Raw genomic sequence first — 15,708 nt, 5'->3', positions numbered from 1 at the left:
CTGTACACACACACACGCACATACAGACTACTGTCACTTTAAATTCATGATCACTAACTTCAAGTGAATTATTTTTTTAAGGTGCCGGGGATTGAACCCAGGGCCTCACACACGCCAGGCAAGCACTCTACCACTGAGCTGCAAACCCCCCTCCTATTCCCAGCCCTTGAGTGAATTCTTTTTATTTTTTACCAATTTTTTTTTATTTTACTTTTTATTTTTTACAATTTTTTATTCATTCTTTTTAGTTACACCTTCGAGTGAGTTCTTAAGGCTGCTTGGCACTCACATGCTCTAGTCCATTGCTCTCCAGGCTCCTAAAGGACTGTTTCACACCTTTCCCTCTCTTCAAATCCTAAAGGACTGTTTCACACCTTTCCCTCTCTTCAAATCCTAAAGGACTGTTTCACACCTTTTCCTCTCTTCAGATCCTAATAGCCCATGCTCCATTCTCAAGCTCATTTGATAACCTTATTTTGTATTTTACTGATAAATTCTAAGCAATTAAGGAAGAGCTTCCTCAGACTCTCCCATGGCTTCTCCCCACCTACCAGGGTCTATCCCCACATATTAAGCCCTTCCAGTGGCTTCGCAGTGAACTATCCATGCTCCTAGCCAAAATCAACCCCTCCACACGGCCCTAGATCTCATGGCTTGCCTCTTCAAGGATACTGCTTCTGCAGTCTGTCTCTCGTCTTGCATTAACACCATTTTCCTCCCTCGAAACAGGCTGTTTTCTTTCCCTTCTTTAAAAAAAAAAAAATAGCAGCATTTCTCTTGACCCTGTTTTTTTTCCTGCCAATTTCTACTCCATTTCTTTACAGAAAATGTCTCAAAAATGAGTGTCTTATTCCCATGATCTCCAGTCTCTTTCCTCTCATTCTTTTTCAAATCCCCTGCTCTCAGGCATTTGCTTCTACTAGGCTACCCCATTTGCTCTTACCAAGGTGCCAGTGAGTGCCTGGTGGCTAGAGCCAAGCGCAGCTCCCCAGCCTTCGCCCACTTAGCATGAGCATCCTACAAAGCAGGCTGGTGCCTTTTAGATTTTTGGATTTCTTTACAAGGCTTCTGGGAAACTATGCTCTTGACTTTCTTCCTGTCTTGATACCTGGTCACACCTTCTCAGTCTCCTTTGCCGACTCCTCCTGGCATCTCACAGTTCTTCATGTTTGAGAGCTCTAGGGATCAGTCTTAGTCTTTCTCCCCTTGGCCCTCTGTATTCAGTCTTGTTGATATGTGTCAGATTTATAGCTTTAAATAACATTTATAGGGGCTGGGGTTGTAGCTCAGTGGCACAGCACTTGCCTCACACATATGAGGCACTGGGTTCGATCCTCAGCACCACATAAAAATAAATAAAATAAAGATATTGTGTCCATCTACAACTAAAAAAATTAAAATAAATAACATCTATAAGTTGTTAACTTTCCTCTCTAGTCCAGACTTCTCTCCCAGATCCTAGAACTATTTATTTCATGATTTATTCAAAATTTCCACTGGGATATCTAATACACATCTCAAACTCAACATGTCCAAAAATGAAACTAATGAGTAATGAACTAGAGCATGTGAGTGCCAAGCAGCGTTTTTCTTCTACAAATCTGCCCCATTTCCAGCCTTCTTCTCAATTATGCACTCCACCCACCCATCTGCTCAGATCAAAGTCTTTTGAGTCACCTTGACTCTCCTTTCTTTTTGAAATTTATCAATATCTGACCACTTCTCACCATCCCCTCTACCATCACTCTGGTCCAAGCCTCCATCCCACCACCATCATTTCTTACCTAGATTAATGATTTGCCCCAGCAGTTCTCCCTGATTAATGCCTCAAACAGCAGTCAGAATGATCCTTTGAAACATACAGAACACTATCTTGGGCTCAAAGTCCTCAATGGATCTCCATTTTATTCAAATAAAAATCCAAAGCCACCACAGTGGCATCTAAGATCCATATCATCTGATATCCCCTCTTCCTTCTGACCATAAGTCTGCTCCAACCATACTCGTCTCCATGTTTTTTTCTTGACCTTATCATGTATGGTTTGTATCTGGAATGTACCCCCAGAGCTCATGTGTTGAAGATTTGGTCCTCAATCCAGCAATGTGCAGAGGTGGGGTTTTGGGGGAAATTACTGGATTATGAGAGCTCTAACTTCGTCAGTGGATTAATCCATTGGATGGATTAAGAACTTGAATGGACTACTGGGAAGAGATGGAAACTGTAAGCAGGTAGGGCATGGTTGGAGGAAGTAGGTCACATCCGGTGAGTACTTGGGGACCATATCTTGTCCCTGGCCCCATCCTCCCTCCCTCTCTCTCTGCTTCATGGCTGCCATGAATGGAGCAGCTTCCCTCTGCCATGCCCTTCCACCATGATGTTCTGTCTCACCTCAGGCCCACTGCTAAGGAGCCATCTGCCTATGGACTGAAACCCCTAAACCATGAGCCAAACAGACCTTCCTTCCTCCAAGTGGTTTGTGTCAGGTCACAGTGACGTAAACTTGACTAACACAGCATTGTTTCTTTAGCAGTGCCTTCTGCTTAGAACACTTTTCCTCTGCTGGCTGACTTCCTCACCTCCTTCAAGTCTTTGCTGGTATCTTAGGTGACCAATGAAGCCCAAGCAAATCACCTCACTTATTACCTCAATCTAACCCTACTTCTACCCAGTCTTGAACCCACTACTCTGCTTCATTATCTTCTACTACCTAACATATCATTTATTTCTTGTTTATTTTCTATGTCCTTTCTGTGGGAATATAAAGTCACAAGGGCAGGGACCTCTGTTTTATTCACTCATATATCCCAAAGTATTGATAACAGTGTCTGACACATTGCAAGGGCTCAGTAAATGGTGGTGGAGTCACATGCCCTTCTCAGGAAAGCTTGGTTTTCAAAGATCAAAGCCATGGCTATCCAACAGCCCCAGAAGGAAAGCCTCTCTCACACCTCTGGGCTGCTCCGTGCATTCCAGTCCAATCCATTGCTGACCCCTGCTGGAACTCACTGACCAAGTTGCTGTCCCTCCCTTGATGAGAAGAGAGGATCTAGAACTCTCTGGGGACCAGCGGAGCAATGAGACACTGGAAACACTCCCTCTGCCATCTTCTGTGCCCTCCCCTGCATGAAGCAGTAATAATTATAATCCTTCCTCTCCCTTGGGCTCTTCCTAATTCCAGGGGCCAGCAGAGGGACAGACAAAGTTTCCTTTTGTTTTATTTATATGTGATAAGTGTCTTATAAGGAATTAGAGGGGAAATGAATTTTAAAACCCTGTTTTTGGTCTACCTTCAGTACCAAGAACTTAATCTTTAACCAGATGAAAAGTTGGCATGAGGTAGATCATCGGTTTTGAAAAATGTTATTATGATTTTTTTTCTTATTTTTTTCCCATATGACCTTTCCCTTTTCAACCAGAGGCATCCTTTTTCTCCAGAGAGCATCGTGATTATGACAGAAATGTGAAGGTAAATAATGACTAGTTCAACTTTTGAAGCCCATTATTAATAGCAGACTTGAAAGGTTTGTTGGGAATGAAAAGAGAGCTCTAAGTTCCCAAATCTCTTAAATATCAAGAGTAAGGTATGCAGCCTGGACATCAAGTTTCACTATGATCAGTAGGTAGAGCAAACTTGGAGTAGGAGGGGAGCTGCCACCTATCAAAGGAGGAAGTAAAGTCATCTTCCGGTTGGAAGAGCCCAGGAGAGGGGGAAGGCTGGAGGGCTTGAGAGTGGACTCACTTGGGTGCTTGGGTTCCTGAGAAGGAACCCATCAGCCGCTCCATTCCTTAGGCCAGGATGGGGAAGAGGGACATGAACATCAGGAACCCTGTATAAATTGAGGTAGAATCCAGAACTTCTGGGCTAGTCTTTCAATTGCACTCCACACTCAGCAAGGTACTGTGGCAACATGGTGCCATTCAAGAGGTAGTTCTTAATAGCCAAGAAGGAGGCAGATGGCCCTGTGTTTGCACCCCAGTTCACTGTGACCTTGATGTGGTATGGAGGACAACCATACTCTATTTCATGTCTTGGTGTAAGGGTTCAAAATACTGAGAGAATCTCAGGTTCAGAAGAGATCTACACTGGGGATGAGACTGTACTCCCTGCAGGGACCTCACAATAAGAGGTATAGCAAGACCACAGACTCCTGCAGTAAATGCCAAAAAGGCATCAAAGAAAACCCCAGACCTGTCACAGTTCTTTGGACACAAGCATGGTATGCACAGAGACTCCCAGAAAGTCAGCATAGCCTGGAGGATGAGCAAAGACCCAGACAACAGCACAGCAGGACCCTGAGCCTGCTGCTCTTTCTGCTCTTAGGAGCATAGAAACCATGGCAGGTAGGCAGGGGCGACCCTTGGGAGGAGGCAGCTCCTGCGGAGAATCTCAACTTGGAATTGAATATCTCAAAAACACCAAATTAAATTGAATGGGAATATTTTAAGCTGAAAATGACTCACTGAAATATAATTAAGTTATATTAATTGACAAGCTTAGCTTTTTCCTCTGTCATTAAACAGGAGTGGGAGCTTATTAATAAGACAAGCAGATGTAGATAATAAAGAACACTACAAATTTTTCTTTCAAATTGACTTGTAAATGTTTGCATGTTCTGTCTGTTTTGCTCGTCTGCCCCTTTACCAAACTACAATATTGTAAGAGGGGGAGCTAGCATTCTGGATCAAACTTTGGATCATTAAGGGACTGGAGTTGCGGCTCATTCGTAAAGCACTTGCCTTGCATGTGTGAGGCCCTGAGTTCGATACTCAGCACTGCATATAAATAAATAAAACAAAAGATCCATTTACAACTAAAAAATATATTTAAAAAAAACTTTGGATCATTAAGAATTACTGTGAGGGGCTGGGGTTGTGGCTCAGCAGTAGAGCGCTCGCCTTATACATGCGAGACCCTGGGTTCGATCCTCAGCATCACATAAAAATAAATAAGTGAAATAAAGGTATTATGTCCAACTACAATTAAAGATAAATATTTTTAAAAAAGAATTACTGTGAGGGGCTGGGGTTGTGGCTCAGTGGTAGAGCGCTCGCCTTGCACGTGTGAGACCCTGGGTTCGATCCTCAGCACCAAATAAATAAATAAATAAATGATATGTGTCCAATTATAACTAATAAGTAAAAGAATTACTGTGAAAAAATAAGAAGGACAAAGGATATTTTGGAGGAAAAGGAAGGGATGACATTTTCCCCAAAGGAATTCTGGGGAAATTCAGTGCCTGTGTGATTTAACCTGTGTTGGCACCCCTCTATCTGGCCACCTGTGATAAACTTTACAATAGGACTGGCCCTTTGAACTTCTTATGAGGGATGAGAAAAGACAGACACCCCCTGCCTAAGACCTAGACTAGGCACCAGAGCTCCTGAGCTGCCATTCCCATACTGCATATAGAAGCAAAAATGTTCTTGATTATTTTGGATTCTTAATGTACTACACTTTTCTCCATATAAAATAATCTATCCGCTAAGCATGGTGTGCATGCCTGTATTCTAGCAGCTTGGGAGGTTGAGACAAGGGGAATCACAAGTTCAAAGCCAACCTCAGCAACTTAGTGAGGCTCTAAGCAACTTAGCGAGACCCTGTCTCTAAATAAAAAATAAAAATGTCTGGGGCTGTGGCTCCGTTGTTAAGCATCCCTGGGTTCAATCCCCAGTACCTAAAAATAAAATAAAATTTTCCACCTTTTTATGCTTTAGAACAATTTATAAAAGATGGAAGTCATTTCTTAAAGGCTTGCAGAACTTGCATATATAACTGCCCAGACAGAGTGCCTTTGGGGGGTATATCTTTGCCCCACTGTTTTGTGCTTGGAATTGTATTTTGACTCTGATATGAATCTTGTCACACCTGTTTACTTTTATTTACATTTGCCCGGTATGTCATTTCCTACCCTACCATCTGCTTTAGCTTTTTAATCAATAGTATTTTGTTTCTCTCCTTTAAAATATTTTTAAAATATTATTCTTTTTAACATATGCAAGCGATACATGAAGACATTCTCCTTTTAAAGAACAAAGGCACTATTGCCTATCACTATCCTTTGACCATCTTTTTGTGCATCCTCGATTCTTGAATTTTGAATTTTTGAATTTATGATATATTCTGGACAGTAGTTCTGTGCCTGTTAGTTTTTTTTCTCAGAGTGTAGGTTGATATTTAATTTTGTTTACATTTTCATGTGAAACATTATTGAATTTTCATACATTTAAGGGTCCTTTTCTTCTTTAAATTTTTGTTTTTAAAATTCTTGTGCCCTAAACAAGACAATCTTCCTTGTTCAGTGATAATAGATTTGCCAGCATTTTTGACTAACATATTTCATAGCTTAAAAATGTTTATGCATTTGCTGTCTACAAATTTTTTTTTGAAAAAAAAAATGCTTATGAAGAGCATCTACCAATTAGTCTACCTTTTCCCTACAAACATGAAGTGTCGCCACTTTTATCCACAGATGCTACAGGTACAGGTCTATTTCTGAGCTCTTGATATTCAACTCCACTTACTTATACATCTGTTTCTTCACTACACCACAATGTTTTGATCACTATAGTTTTATAATAGTTTGATATCTGGTAAAACAAATTTTCTTTCCTATGTCCAAGTTCTTTTGTAATGTTTCCTTTAAAAAGTTCATGAAAAATCATTTTGGGATTTTGTTTGGATTTCTTCTTCTTTTTTTCCCCCCATGTGGTTGAACCCTCACACATGCTAGGCAAGTGCTCTGAGTCACATCCCCAGCCCTGATGTTTGTTTAGAAGTGCATTAGACACAGATTAATTTGAGGGAAGCACTGACATTCTTTATAGTATTAGATTTTACCATCCAGAGATACATTTTTATCCACTTAGTCATATTTTCTTTTATGTCATTTGGTAAGTTTTTATAGTCTTCTCCATAAAGATTCTTTATGCTATTTGTTGCTACCATATATGGAATCACTTAGTCTATTACATTTTCTGATTGATGATTGCTGGCATATAAGAAAGTAATTGACTTTCTTCTTTATTCTATTAATATAGTGAAGTATACTGATAGATCTCTATTTTTGAATTAATCTTGCACTCCTGACAAAAACTTCACAAAATCATGATACATTATTTTTTTTCATTCACTACTGAATTAGAATTTCTAATATTTAGGATTTTTGTACCCTTAATTATAGATTAAATTGGTGCATTTTTCTTCTGTTTTGTTAGGTATAAGAATTAACTATTTAAAATAAATTAGTTAATTTTCCATCTTTTTATGCTTTGGAACAATTTATAAAAGATGGAAGTCATTTCTTGAAGGCTTGCAGAACTTGCATATATAACTGCCCAGACAGAGTGCCTTGGGGGGTGGGGATAATCTTTACTATTTCAATTTCAAATTTTCTACATCTTCTTAGACTATTTTGAAATTTTATATTTTTATAAGAAATTTTATATTTTTCTTATAAAGTATGCATGTATTCTATTTTTATTTATTTAAAAAATTTTTTGTAAATGGCCACAATATTTTTATTTTATTTATTTATTTATTTTTAAATTAAGAATCAATTTTTAAGTGCTGAGGCTCAAACCCAGTGCCCCACACATACTAGGCAAGCTCTACCACTGAGCTACAACCCCAGCCCTATCTTATGTATTCTTAAGCTTGATTGAAAAAAGCTGTTTGTGTCATTCTCTTATAATAATAAAAAAAAATCTGCTCATGTGTTATATAATTTTAGCTATTTTTCATTTTTGATAACTTCTTTGTACCATCTGTCTTATCCTAAATTTATATTTGCCAAATAAATCAATTTTATTAGTATTTTTAAAGAGTTTTTCTCAACTTTTTACTCATTTTATTTTACTAATTTTATCTATGACAATTTTTCATTTTTTTCAATTTTTTATTATTATCACTTTACTATTGTTTTTAGATTTTTTTCTAATTGCTCTCTGCCCCCGACCATATAAAATCTTAAACCACAAATAAAGCATATATTTATGTAATATTTATGAATAATATTTTTATTATTTTAATATGTATTTATGTATAATATCCATGTTCTTTTGGAAGTCACAATCATTGTGATGTCTATACTCCCACTCCAGCTTTTAAGAATCAATTTTTAAGTGCTGGGGTATAGCTCAGTGGCAGAGAGCTTCCCTAGCCTGCATGAAGCCTTGGGTTTGACCCTCAGCACTACAAAACACAAACAAACAACTTTTTGCTCTTTGGTGTCAATATCTTCCCAATTGAGGATGCATGGTTCATGATAATGTCTATCTACTTTCTTTGGGCTGTCTTCCTTTTCTTCTAGAGTTAAAGCTTAATTAACTCACTTTCAATTGATATTTTGTTTTCAAATCAAAATAGGCTTCAAACTACATTTCTTCCTCTAGTGCTTTTGATGGCTACAGGATTTTTCCACCCATACATTATAGTTGTATTGGTGCAATTTTTCCTTCTCTTTTGCTTGTTTTGTTATCAGGATTAGCTGCGTCAAAAAAAAAATCAGCTAATTTTCTTTTTCTATTGTTTTGGAACAATTTATAAAAGATTGAATTTATCTGTTCTCTGTCACTCAGTTCTAAATTTTTGTAATTTGTCTTCTTTATCTGAGCTATGTAGAGGTTTGCATCTACATTTCCCAAGGTATGACCTTTTAGTGATATTTTGTTCTATTTTTATATTATTACCTATTTGGAGGTTATTGAGACTTTCTATTTTACCATATGGCCAACAGGAATGTTTTCAATCTTTCACTATCCAAATTTGATGTTTATAGTGGGCTTTTGGTAGATAGTCTATCAATTTCAGAAATTATCTTTTGTTACTGGTTACTAAGTTGTATTATTATTATTATTACTATTATTATTATTATTTCTATTAATAATAATTATTATTATTATTTGGTATGGGGATTGAGTACAGAAGTGCTCTACCACTGAGCTATATCCCAGCTCTCTCTCTCTCTCTTTTTTTTTTTTTAGCTTTTAAATTTTGAGAGAGGGTCTTGCCAGGTTGCACAGGCTGACCTTGAACTTGACATCTTCCTGTCTCAGTATCCTGAGTTGCTGGATTAGGGGTGTGTGCCACTGCATTTGGCTTACTAAGGTGTCTTAAATAATAATTGGTGTTTATTTTAACAAAGACTTATTTGGGAACCTATTGACATGATCATACCCTTTTTTTCTTCCCTATTTCAATTAATTTTATTGTTTTAACACTAATGTATTATTTATGTATTCATGTATCTCATCTTTCTACGCTTTCTCCTAGAGACCTAATCCTGTACATTTTTCCAAGTCATTCTTGTGCTCCCACTAACAATGGCAAAACTAACCCAAAAAGGTTGGAAATATTGTCTATGTTCTTTGTAACCATCCTCTCTACCTTTTCAGGGTTGAAGGGATGACTTCCCATTCAGGTAGGTACTTCTCAATATTACATTTTTTTAGACCTAAGACCTCTGGTGGAAGTAGACATTCCTGCTTTTCTCTGAAAGCTTGTTTCCATTCTTCTGTTACATCTCTTTCCAATCACCTGTTCTAATTTAGCAATGACTAAAATACCACCCCTTTTTATAATCCTATCTTTAAGATTCATTATCTCCTGGTTTTTCTTATTTTTTTCCTTTCTTATTATTAATATTGTCATCTAAGAAGGCAGCTTTTCTTCTAAAGAAATATTTATTTTCCCCCAGCTTTATCAGCCTTCCTTATTTTATTTATTTTCCACCATTCTACTGCTTCTCTTTTGACTTCAAGTTCTAAATATATATTTAAAACAAATATGGCTCCTACTTGATTTCCTGGATAGAGCTGATTCCTAATAGGAATTAGCCCTTTTTAATTCCCTTTTGTTTTTGGAATCATAATAGATTCCTCTCTCTTCCTCAAACCCCCATATAACAAATACTTCCATTCCTTTTTGTATATTTATGGTAAAATCCATCATTACTCTGTGGTTGAACACACAGAGAATTTCAATTAAGTACCTGAAATCCTACTCTCAGAGCTTACCTACTCAACAAATCTACCAGCACTAGGAACAAAAATAGAAGATGTTGTGCTCGCTTCGGCAGCACATATACTAAAATTGGAACGATACAGAGAAGATTAGCATGGCCCCTGCGCAAAAATAGAAGATGTGTCTCTACCCCATATGAAATAAAGAAATTGCTCTCTCTACTCCTAAAAAGGATGCAATTCAAATCAAGATAAAGGGGAACCAAATTAGTTAAAACTGATCTAAAGTACAATCTAAGCACTACAATCTCTTAAACTTGTACTTTTTTTTTTCTTTTGGTATCAGGGATTGAATCCAGGGGCACTTAACCACTAAGCCACATCCCCAGCTTTTTTATTTATTTATTTATTTATTATTAATTTTGAGACAGGGTCTCTCTAAGTTGCTTAGGGCATCACTAAATTGCTGATGATGGCTTTGAACTTTTGATCCCTCTGCCTCATCCTCCTGAGCTGCTGGGATTCAGGTGTGCACCAGCATGCCCAGCATGTATTCCTAAGTATATGTGCAACTTGTGCCGTTGGCTGAGAATATAAAGGTTACACAAATTGACCCATTCGATGGTACATTGCTTTCCCTTTCTATATATTCCCATATATAGTCTCAGCTCTATATATGGGAATCAAGATCAGTCACAGTGGCCCATACAGCTCACTGTTTTAAAAGCCTATGCCCAGTGCCTCTAAAAAGTAGTCACTTGCAGATGGATTGTAGCTACCATAAACTGTTTAAACATGACAAATTCAAAGACTTGTAAGGTCCAAGGTTGCTAAAGTATTAAAGTCCTGTGGTCTGGCACACCAGACATCCAACCTCTCTACACATCTTACTTTGGTTCCTCAATTCCAGATGGAAAGCCTATTCCTCCATATTAAACAGCTGTGATAGGTCTAAGGGAAAAAAAAATTAATCATATTCCTTTTCCCTCCAAGGAACCAAAATAATGAACACCAAAATATCAGTGTTTTGCTAATGAAGCTGTATCATGATCAAGACTTTCTAATATACAACATCACAATTCCTGATCTTGGGATAACCCACCCAAAGGACAACGTGTAAATAAACACTTACCTGGATAACAGCAAGGGGCTTGGCTGTCCCAAAAGTAGGAAAAGAAAGGCACTCTTCGATCTGCCTCTGGAAGATAGACCTGGATCTCCGCAGGTGTGCTTACCATATGAGAGCCAGATCCAATCCAAGTGGAGTGCTGATGCGCAGCATCCAGGTAGATGTGAGAGAGATAAGGGAGTGTAGAATGTGTGTGCACAATGACCCTCTTTTCTAAGTGTCCATTAAAGACCATAATCTTTTTCCTTAGGGGAGAAATGTGTCATAGAGACAGGGCAAAAAGGCCTTGGGCAACATGGTTCCCCACTTGAAGAATAGAGAATAGGGACAAATGACAGATTCTTCTCTCCATGGGTGGGGACAAAGCCTTTGTTCTTCATTTCCTCCCAGAAGTAGGAGTGGATCCATCTCCCTCACATCCCAGGTCTGACCCAGAATTCATTCCCAGCTTCCAACCCAGATTTCTGGAAGATTTCTATTATAAATAGCATTACTAGGTCATTCCTACATCAGATCTTAGAATGTCAGGGTGGGACAAGGACCCAGAGGTTCAGGCTGATCCCAACCAACCACAAGACACATTCACTCAATGAGGTCTGTCTGATTAACAAAAAGAAGAAGAAACACCAATATATCTAGAAAGCCCCCTCCAAGGCATTTCAATACTAAGTATTCTTCAAGAATTGTCTGGCTGTTGGAGTGAAAAGAATAGCAATACTTAGACCAAGAAAGACCACCTAAAAATCTTGTTTCCATTGTCTACCTACTCCGGGGTCCTGGGTGTCTCCCTCCCCACCACTATAAGACCTGAGAGTAATCATTTCGTCAATGAAAGATATATCACATGTTGGTTGTCAGAGGCCATCCCCAGACAAAAATTCTCAAGGTAGAACCCAAATAAGGACACTATTTGGGAATAGAGAGTCTAAAGTTATTTATCAGTGGATGGTTGAAAAAGCCAGGCCTTTTTGAGTCCAGTTCCAGAATAATTGATAAGAATTCCTTTCCTGTTAGTTTCTTTGGTCCATTTACCCAACCTTCTATAGGTGGGGAAAAAGAGTAAGCTCTAGCCTTCAGTGGGACCCACAGTGCCCTATCTATTCAGCCCCAGCTGAGGGAACAAATAGAACCAAAGGAGGACTTTTCCTGCTACCAAAAATCACCTCCTTAAATTGGGGCCTCCTTTGTCCACATGCTACTCAAGGACAGCCCCACCTGTCATGCTTAGCTGTCAGCAGGGACACGGGCCACATTTTGGGGTGTCCTTTCTAAAGATGCCCCCCTAACAGTTTAGGAGGACTTGGTATCATTCCAATGCTATCAAGGACACTGGAATGCCCAAGACCAGACAAAGAAGAGAACTGGCAATGAAAATTAATCTAGCAAGCCCAAAGAAAAAGACTCTCCCAGAAAGCAAAAGCCATTCTCACTTTAACTCTACAAGGTATGCAAGGTTGGGAATGGACTTTACCTGTTAAGAAAAAGGACTTTTGAGTTAGATAAAATAGGCAAAGGGTTCAAGGGAAGACCCAACATTTAAAGAGACATAGAAATTATAGGAGATAGGGTGGGAGGGGATCCTGGTTGAAGAAAAGTAGAGTGGTGTCCTTTATCTAAAGGTCCAGGGAAGGGGGATGACAAGAAACCAAGTGTGAGGGAAAGAGTCACTTAGAAGGTTAGACACCCTAATTCTAGTTCTAGCTCTTGCCAGTAACTCAGCATGATTTTGAGATGATACAGACTTCAGTATCTTCATCTGTAAAATAGGGGCAAGTGGTTTGTTTAACCAGGTGCCTGTTACGGTCCTATAATATTATGACATCTCCCACATTTGTGAATGATGGGATATAATTATAAGATATTGAGGAGGGGGCTGGAGGACCTCATCATAAGGAATCAACTTTCAGCCTCACACCACTCTCACCCACGCTGGCTCCCCCACCAACCCCCCAACCCATCCCCCCACACCCGGCCACAAAAGGGCCTCATGTTTATCAGGCAAGAACTCTACCACTGAGCCACATCCCCAGCCCTCAGCCTCATCTCTAATGAAAGAGTCACATATATACACATTCTCACATATATAAACAGAGTAGTTGATGATTTCATCCCAAGCAGCAAGGACACATAATAGAAAAAACAAATATTGTTGATACCTTGTTCCGATCATTGGAGGAGAAGGGCCCTGAAGATGTAACTTGGAGGGACTTCATGGTCAGAGGAGAAGGATCCTCCTGTTTGATAAAAGCTATCACTTTGCTGTTCCCTCCCCAAATCCAAAGGCAGCCAGGTCTTTGGAAGAAATCAGTCTCTCACACCCACCCTCCAACACCAACTCACCTGTAGCAAAAACAAAAGTGTAAAGATCTTGAAGGGAAACCCCCCCCCCCTAGTTAGCCATTATTAAATGAACAGAATCTATCACCCCTGAGATTGCTTTGGATGAGGCAGCTGGAATCACATGCCTCAGTTTCCCTGAATGTTATCAATTGTTCTGAAAGTACTTGTTTGGGACCAGCCCCCATCAAAAGTTGCTTAGGTTTGCCATCTGGGTGAAAAGGGGTAACTAGTTTGTACCACCCTTTTCTTTCTGTGTTTTTATGGTTATTTCCAAATTGTTTAAGCAATCTCATTATGAGAGTGAGCCAGGAAGCTACCATCCCCAAGTAAGAATTTAAATGGGGAAAAGGGTTACGGTGCAAGTGGAGGGTTCCAAATTATGCTAGAGGACCTACAAAGAGACTCACACCACTCCCCACACACCAAGAATCATCTCCCAACCATTCATCCACTGGACACTTGCACTGTCTCTCCTAACTGGGGCAATTGGGGAAGTGGAGGACATTCGCCTCCCATGAACCTGGAATCCTTGGTTAAAAGATACTAAAAATAAATTAGTAAACATTGCTGTTTACAGAAATAGAAATCATTTCTGTTTCCAAAGGCCTCTCACCATCCCAGTCCTGGACATTTCCAAGACCACCACCCCTGTCACCCTCTCCAAGGTCCGCCCTGGTGGGTGGGTGAGGCACCCGAGTCCTTTAAGACTGGGAGTTCCTCAGGCATCTGAGAATTTCAGTTCTCTGGTTCCTGGGAAGAGAGAATCTTCAGTACTCTGGAGAGTACCAGAGTTCATCCCTTCTCACCAGTTCCTGGGGGTTGTCTTGATCAACCCCTCCTTTTTGGATGATATTTGTGTTGCAAGAATTCCCGTTATTTTCTGGCTCCCAGTCCCTCCCCAGAGTCCAACATGCCCACCTGGAACCACCCTCAGAGCGGAGGAACCAGTCTGTGCCTTGGTCTAATGACTCTGATAAAAGAGGGATAGGCAGAGAGAAGGCAGGGAAAATGGTCTGGGAGATCGTCCTGGGGGGGGGGGGGATAACTGACAGCAATGACTGTCCTACAGGCTGGTAGGGAGGCTGGGCTCCTGGCCAGAGCCAGAACCGGAGCCAGAGCCGGAGCAGGAGCTTCCCACCACGGTGGTGGGTTGCCGGTAGTCGCGGGGAGTGCGACGACGTCCCCGGTACTCAATCATGTCAGGATGATAAGTTGGGTGGCGGCGGGCGTGCTTGGTCAAGTGGTCGCTCCTGGAGAACTGCTTGGGGCAGAGGGGGCAGGAGAAGCGCTTTTCACCCGTGTGCGTCCTGTAGTGGCGGGCCAGCTCGTCGGAACGCGTAAACTTCTTGTCGCAGTCGAGCCAGTCGCAGGAGAAAGGGCGCTCACCCGTGTGGGTACGCTGGTGGGACTTAAGGTGCGATGACTTGTAATAGGCTTTGGTGCAGCCAGTGAAGGAGCATTGATGTCGCTTGGCTGCAGGTGTTACTGGCCTTCTCCGGGACATCTGACCTGCTGCGGGTGCGGGGCCAGCCTCTGGGGCCCCTCCAGACACCCCTCCGGCGTCGTCGAGCGCTCCCGGGTCGGCTGGCGCACTTGGGACGGCAGGCGAGCCGGAGGAGCTCGCGGGTTCGGAGAACGCGTCTGCACCGGAGGCTGAGGCCGGCTCGGAACCCTGGGTCGGGCTGGAGCACTGGGTCGGGTCGGTGGAGCCAGACGAGGCGCGCAGAGCTTCCCCCGAGTTCTCCCCGTAGCCCTCCCCAAAGCTGCCGCGCAAATCAGCCAAGACGCTTGCAGCCAGCAGGTGGGGCGCGGCGCCACCCGCGCCGGGGCTGGGGGCGGGAACCTGGGGGAGCAGGGGGACAGACGCGGGCCCTGGTGGCCCCGGACCCGGCAGAGCGCACTCCGGCGGCGCCGCACCCACCTCCGAGCCAGCGGCTCCGCCCGCGCCCTCGGGGTCCGGCGGGCGGCGGTGAACCACGGCGCCCGCGGACATGGACACCAGGCACTCGGCGGCGAAGTAGTCCATGCACGCCACGGCTGCCGACATGCTGGGACCGCTCGGCAGCCGGCGAGCGCCGTCAGAGCGCGGCCGGCCGCGAGCGAGAGAGTTCCCGGGAGCGTCCGTCCCGCAGCCTAGGAGCGAGAAGCAGGAGGCCGGGTGCGCGCCGCCCGCCGCCCGCCGCCGCCGCCGCCGCCCGTGCCGAGCCCGCCCCGCCTGACGCGCCCCTGACGCACCGGAGCCCGCGGGGGCGCCGGGGACCCGCCCCGGCCGGCAGGA

At 42.0% G+C, this 15,708-nt stretch overlaps 1 protein-coding gene and 1 pseudogene across 1 annotated transcript; one reads left to right on the top strand and one right to left on the bottom strand.

Annotated features, from left to right (window-relative positions):
* The first annotated feature begins 10,061 nt into the window (after positions 1–10,061).
* LOC124099884 (U6 spliceosomal RNA) lies at positions 10,062–10,131 on the top strand (annotated as a pseudogene).
* A 4,362-nt stretch (positions 10,132–14,493) lies between these two features.
* Klf14 (KLF transcription factor 14) lies at positions 14,494–15,477 on the bottom strand. Its single transcript, XM_046455098.1, has one exon. The coding sequence runs from the start codon at positions 15,475–15,477 to the stop codon at positions 14,494–14,496; it is 984 nt and encodes a 327-aa protein (XP_046311054.1).
* Between the last annotated feature and the right edge of the window lie 231 nt (positions 15,478–15,708).

This window comes from Marmota monax, unplaced genomic scaffold (genome assembly GCF_021218885.2).
Source record: "Marmota monax isolate L192 unplaced genomic scaffold, Marmota_monax_Labrador192_F-V1.1 WCK01_AAM20220418_F8-fsc00131, whole genome shotgun sequence".
NCBI classification, from domain to species: domain Eukaryota; kingdom Metazoa; phylum Chordata; class Mammalia; order Rodentia; family Sciuridae; genus Marmota; species Marmota monax.
The sequence above is the reverse complement of the archived record's forward strand: the minus strand, read 5'-3'. Positions and strand labels throughout refer to the sequence as shown.

What these genes read in the sequence shown, in the direction of transcription:
- Klf14 (XM_046455098.1), bottom strand. Translation starts at nt 15,477, where the DNA reads ATGTCGGCAGCCGTGGCGTGCATGGACTACTTCGCCGCCGAGTGCCTG.